This window comes from Chaetura pelagica, unplaced genomic scaffold (assembly GCF_000747805.2).
Source record: "Chaetura pelagica isolate M959 unplaced genomic scaffold, ChaPel_1.0 scaffold713, whole genome shotgun sequence".
Classification (NCBI taxonomy): Eukaryota; Metazoa; Chordata; class Aves; order Apodiformes; family Apodidae; genus Chaetura; species Chaetura pelagica.
In genome coordinates, this window is record NW_009952819.1 from 89,711 (window position 1) to 96,393 (window position 6,683).

Here is a 6,683-nt window from a genome sequence, read left to right on the forward strand (position 1 = left end):
CACACACACACAGACACACACACACACACACAGACACACAGACACACACACACAGTCACACACACACACACACAGACACACAGTCACACAGACAGACACACACACACACACAGACACACACACACACACACACACACACACACACACACACACACACACACACACACAGACACACACACACAGACACACAGTCACACAGACAGACACACACACACACACAGACACACACACACAGACACACAGTCACACAGACAGACACACACACACACACAGACACACACACACACACACACACACACACACACACACACACACACACACACACACACACACACACACACACACACACACACACACACACACACACACACACACACACACACACACACACACACACACACACACACACACACACACACACACACACACACACACACACACACACACACACACACACACACACACACACACACACACACACACACACACACACACACACACACACACACACACACACACACACACACACACACACACACACACACACACACACACACACACACACACACACACACACACACACACACAGACACACACACACACACACACACACACACACACACACACACACACACACACACACACACACACACACACACACACACACACACACACACACACACACACACACACACACACACACACACACACACAAATACACACACACACACACAAATACACACACACACACAAATACACACACACACACACACAAATACACACACACACATTAACCTGGTGGTGGCTTTTTCTCATTTTTCCACGGAAAGCCATGTTCTTGGTGTTCAAATCTCTGCCTGCTCAAGACGACTGAATTATTTAATATAAAGACTTTACTGTCAGCACGACATGACTAAGTATCTAAGCACTATAACTGCTCAGAGCAGAGGCCATCTGAATGCTTTGGAAGGAGTAAAAAGCACCCTCTTGAGTGGAGGGGAGGTTTTGAATAAACAGTGGTGAAAAAAAAATGTGATGTTAATGAAACCAGTTCTCATTGTTGTTCCTCAGGTGACAATTCTCTTGCCAGACACCAAATAACTGAGCTTGATGGGTGCTCAGTGGAAAACGTGTCTGAGCTAAACCATCCCATTTAGGTGCTGTGCTGCAGGGTTTAATATCAACTGTTGTGTTAAGGGAACTGTTTTCCTGGGAAACTTTCTAAGGACCCAATGCAGAATTCCATGCTCTGCAGGATGGGATATCCCAGGCCATTCAGCCGGTGGTTCTGGCAGGGCAAGGACAAGCGCTTGGCGGGGCAGGAGCCGCGGGCTGTGCGGGGTGGAGCGGAACGGACCCTGCTGAAACGCCTGAGATACCCACCTTGGAGATCAAAATCAGTCAGGGACGGATTGAGAGCATCGATATCGTTGCTGAGGTCTCCTTCCTGCAGGAGCGTGTCCTGCACGGTCCTGGCTGCGGGGGGCTCGGGCAGCCCCTTCCCCCCGCAGCGCGGGGGGGTCTGCGCGGGCAGGGGCGAGTCCTGCGCGGTGCTGGGCTGGGTGCGCAGCTCGTTCTGAGCCTCCCCCGACGGGAACAGGCTCTGAGGGCCTGGCGACTGTTGCATTAAAGTGCTGGAGAGTTGCGGGAAGCCGTGCGGGGCCGGGTAGCAGGGCGGCTGCTGCCCCCCGAGCAGGTTGGGTACCGCGCTCTTGCCGTGCAGCGCTGCTGCTGCGCGGATGCCGTGCAGGGAAGGGGGGATGCTCGGGGAGAGGGAGGGCTCGGCCAGGGAATGGGGCTGGGCTGCCATCTGCCTGCAGTGGGATGTGCCCGCAACGCCCGGCGGGCTGCAGGGCAGGAGGGAAGGTCGCAGCTTCTCGCTCTTGTCGCCTATCAGGGTGTCAAGTTCTTCTGCAACACAAAACGAAAGCCCATGATGTGCTTATTCCTAGCAGAGCCTCAACCTTCACAGCCCATCGGTTGAGTTCAAATTCTAGTCTGTAGCGCTTATTTCAGTGTTGTTTTAACCCCAAAGTTTAGGGAGATGTCAGGAGGAAACGTTTGCCTGGTGAAACTTCTTTGTGCCCATTTGGACTCTCCCCTGCAAGGCCAGGGCTTGGTTCATTCTCCTTATTCATTTCCTTGTTTTGCCAACCCCTTCATAACCAGGAAACATTCCTAACTGGTCTCCTAAACCCTCTATCAATTCTCTCCCCCCCCAGTGCCCATTGCAGAGGGAAGTTCCGCGGGCAAACGCAGCAACTCGTCACTGACCTGGCTTGGCCATGCTCTTCCTTACAGCAACGGGGTCTTTCCTCTTCCATTTCTGAAGCTCCTCCTGCATCTTATCAATTTTGGCTGGGTTCAGGGCCCACAAGCAGCCTTTCCTGGAAGAATTGCCCGACTTGTTCTCCACCTTCTCAAAGCACTTGTTCAGAGACAGGTTGTGCCTCACCGAGTTTTTCCAGCCGTCCGGAGCCGTCTGGGAACACAAACCCCATCTGAGAATGGGACTTCAAGGAAGAAAAACCCAACCAACACCACCCAAACAAATGTATTTCTATGCTTTGAGCTTTTGAGAAGTGCTGGTGAGATTGTGCTTTCTACAGGGTGAAACTTGTGGGTTAGAAGGAGGCCACAAAACTGGTGCAGTCCTGGGGTGTGGGAAGAGAGCAAATCAGATCTAATAGTACCTGAGCTTCTAGGCAAGGAAGTGGGTCTGGTCAGAGGGGCTGATGGATTATTGTGTTTTTTAAGAGTGAGTTTGCAAATCACAAGAATTAAGTATGGAAAGAATTATATTCTAGAACTGTGAGCTAAGAGGAAATCCAGCTTCTTCAGCTATTTTGGAATATCCAGAAAAATTTTCTTACACTTAATTGAAGGGCTGTGTGGAGCTTGACTCAAATCAAGTGTCCAGGCAGACTTCAAAATAACTTAAGCAGGCTGCTGCAGGTGTACCTTGGTGTGCCAGCCAAGAAATCATCAGCTGGTTTAATCACAAGCCCTTCAGAGGAGGCAGAGGTTTCTACATCTCATCACTTTGTCTTTTTGCTCTTAATTTCTTTTTAACCGAGCAGTGGAAGGGGGAAGGTTCTTTGAACAATACACACAACTTCATTTAAATGGTCCCTTTGTTTTTATTTAGGCCATTGCTGATCAATGAGGGGTGAGATTCCTGAGGACAGTTTTCCATTCAACTGCAAGAATGGAAAGAAAAGAAAAACTAGTGCAAACCCTTGGGTTATGAAATCTATTTTTTTTACAATATTTTTCTTCCTGATAGCTTGTAAAAGAACCTGGAAAAGGAACATTGCTGTAAGGGATGGTGAGGGTAATACCCAGCAAAATGGGCAGGCCCAGGTTCTGAAAGGAAAGGACTTTTCCTTGCTAGTCTGAAATACTAATATTGGGCCAAAGGCACTGTGTCCTCTTATTGCCTGTAAGGGTTTTTTTTTGGTATTTATTTGATTTCACTCATTTCTGCTTCCTTAGTCAGGCAGCCAGAAGACACTTTTGAGGGTTAAATGTAAGACTTGCCTTCTTCATTAAAACAGATTAATTAGTTGTGGAAGTTAAATGCATGTTATTTACCAAAAAGAAAAGCTATTTTCCCTTCACAGCAGCAGTTTCTACCATTCTGGCCCACCTGATGTCAGCATTTCACTGCTCTGCTCCCCAGCCCCACAGGGGAGACAACAGGCATTTCTGTTAGCAAAAAAAAATAAGACAATAAAAAAACCCCTTTCTGCCATGGGGTAATGCTGGAGATGATACCCAGTTTTTCCCTCTTGCAGAACATATTTCAGTTGCTTTCTGGCAGTTCCAGAAGTAAATAAAACTGTTCCTCCTAGTTAAACTGTGCACTTGACCTGAAGGAATATTCCTGTTCCTTGCCCTACACACGAGGCTGCAGAGCCCTCTGTCTGCAGCTACACAGGATCATTAGTGTTCTGCTGAGCACCAGGGAGGATGGGAGTGGCATGTGTTTCTCAGAGGTTTTCAGAATGTGTGGGGGTGTAAACCATGAGATAGTTTTAGAAAAGGAAGAGCAAAAAGTACAGGGATTGATTCTGGAGGCTGCTGGGCAGGTTCTTGTGTCGAACCTGGGGATGCTCAGCAGCAAAAAATGGTCCTTTCCCTAGTGAGGCCCTGGAGTGTGTTCATGGCACAGCTCTGTCACCCGGTTTTTAAGTGAACAAGTTTGATTGCCTGTTAATGAGCTGAGCTTTGGCTGCTGAAGTCTCTCTCAGGCAGCTGGGATCTCCTTTCTAGGGCTCCTCCTGCTGCTGCACTGAGCGGTGTGAGCTGCGTGGGGCTGGGCACTGCAAGACGGTGCTGCTGGCAGTTCCACCACACCACAGGCCTTTCTAACCTCCTGGACCACTGGCAATAACTCCAATTAACAAGATGAAAGCTTTCTGTTAGACTCACTAATCACCACAAAGCAAAAACCAAAAAGGATGACAAGCAAAAAGTATGATGGAGCAGCCCCGCTGATCCCGACCGCCTCTTGAAGTTTAAAGACTTCAGTGATCTTGCAAAACCCTTTCTCTTTAAATCTAGGTCTCAGGAGAAGGGAGAGGTACATCAAAGAGCAATTCAACTTTAGCTGTGTGGCTGTTTTCTGGTTTTTTTTTAGGACGTAGGAGTTGGATTGCTCTGTTTCAACTAGAAATGAGATTGTTGCATCATAGAAACTGAATTTGCTGTGGCAGCGAATACAGGTTAATTTGACTAGGCTTGTATCATCTCATGTCTCCCAGCAAGGTTCTGTGTACACTTGTAGGCTGTTTCTCTCCAGCTTAAATTGCTTCCCCTCCCCCTGTTGTGCTATTTGGTGAGTTCTGGTAGTAACAATAAAATGTGCTATGTTTGTTTTTATATTTATCTCGCTGAGGCCTCTGCAAAAAAAAAAAGGGAGGACATAAGATATTGGCTTCTTGCCACATATTGGTAATTCTGTGGGCTGCTGTAAAGACCAGAGGTAGACATGGCCCAGAAGCATAATATTTGCTTGCTTTCCCCTCCCTCCTTGTTTTAAGAATAGAACTATTCCATCGTTTGACTCTATTTCTAAGTCAAACGCAAAAATAAAGGCATCACAAAATAGTGAAGGTGCTGCTTATACCCCCTGCACCTTCTGCTCCTGTGCTGCACAGGTGCCAGTGACCTCAGCCTCAATGGTTTTTAAATTAATTAAAAGAGGGATGATCTCCAAAAACCCAAACCACCACCAAAATCAACTCCCAGTGGAATGGGCAAGTTTGGATCAGTAAGAAGGAAAGGTTTAGATGAAGTATGAAGCAGCTGTTGAAAGGTGTGACAGAACCATGCCAGGGAGGTGGGTACCCACACCTATGCCTGTACAGACAGATGAGCACCTGTCTGCACATTCACACACAAAATACAATCTATAAATGCACGAAGTCTGGTTGAGGAAGGGATGTACATCCCTCATGTTTCTGCTGTGTTAGAACAGCTTCAGGAGCAGGAAGGTGACACCTTCCTCAGTCTCGTGCCTGAGGAATTCTGGGCCTGTTGGCAGCAGCAGCAGCAGCACCACTTGGTTTCCAAGCTCCTGATTAATTTTATTAATTAATTACTTTGTAAGACAAAGGAGAATGAATTTCAGTTTGGTCTGATGAATCACCCTGGACATGCCTGTAAAACATATTTTCAATATTCCCACCTCTCTGTTTGGCACTTGTGCTGTTTTTCTAGAAAACAATAGTGAGATAAGAATGCAGCACTTTGCTGTGGGTCCTGTGATCTGTGCTATCAAGTGTAGGGATAAATATCTGTTTTAAGATGCTGTGCCCTAGAACCTTTTGTGATCTGTGCCCTGTGCTATCAAGTGTAGGGATAAAAACATCTGTTTTAAGATGCTGTGCCCTAGAACCTTTTTCACAATCCTCAAACTATATTCCTTTGGCTTATTAATTATTATTACAATTTATATTATATTTATTTTTTTGCAGCTGGTGGTAAATGCATGAAAAATTGAGTGAATATTCTGTTAGAAACAAAATACAAATATTGACCTTTATTCTCACTTTGAAAATGAAAACAGATGTACAGCTACTATGTTTTCTGGGCAGTCTTTCTTCCTTTCCCTGTTTAGGTTCCTGGCATGACTTGATTTCATGTGTGTTTATCCTAAAAACCAGTTGTGTCCCTGTGACTTAAAGTCAGAGAGGTTCAGGTTGGTTTCACAGTCATGCTGTGATGAGACACTTCTTGAATGATGATGGCAGAGTTTATATTTTCTCCCTTTTCTTGCTTGTAACAAAATAACAGTGTAGCTAGTGATTCCTTCTGGAGAAAATCTGGAATTCTGGGAATACAGAAGTGTAGTGGGTCCTGGCAGTTCTTCCTTCATGATCACATGTTCTTTGATTACTGACATTCAAATTTGTATTTTCAGACATTTTTTCCTTAGTGTCTAAAACCATTGCAAAGTTGCATCAGAATATTTCTTTTCAGTTATTCCCAGTGCTACTTCTTAGCTCAGATGTTTGAATTACCTTTCTGTAGCTGCCTTAAATTTGGTTTTATTGCTACATATTTATTTGCAGTAGGAAACAGGACGGATTCTTGTTGCCCTACTTTCATTTTTGGGCCTTGCTGACACTTGCAGGTCACCTGATCTGGACTCTCAGTGAGGTGTTTGTGAAGACTCA

At 46.0% G+C, this 6,683-nt stretch overlaps 1 protein-coding gene across 1 annotated transcript in view; it reads right to left on the reverse strand.

Annotated features, from left to right (window-relative positions):
- FOXN1 (forkhead box N1) overlaps window positions 1-6,683 on the reverse strand; it is an 18,044-nt gene that overhangs the window by 3,597 nt on the left and 7,764 nt on the right. Inside the window, exons 5-6 of the mRNA XM_009995117.1 lie at window positions 2,275-2,482; window positions 1,384-1,911 (exon numbers count right to left, since the gene is read on the reverse strand). Of these exons, the coding sequence (XP_009993419.1) occupies window positions 1,384-1,911; window positions 2,275-2,482 (736 nt within the window). The remainder of the gene's footprint in view (window positions 1-1,383; window positions 1,912-2,274; window positions 2,483-6,683) is intronic.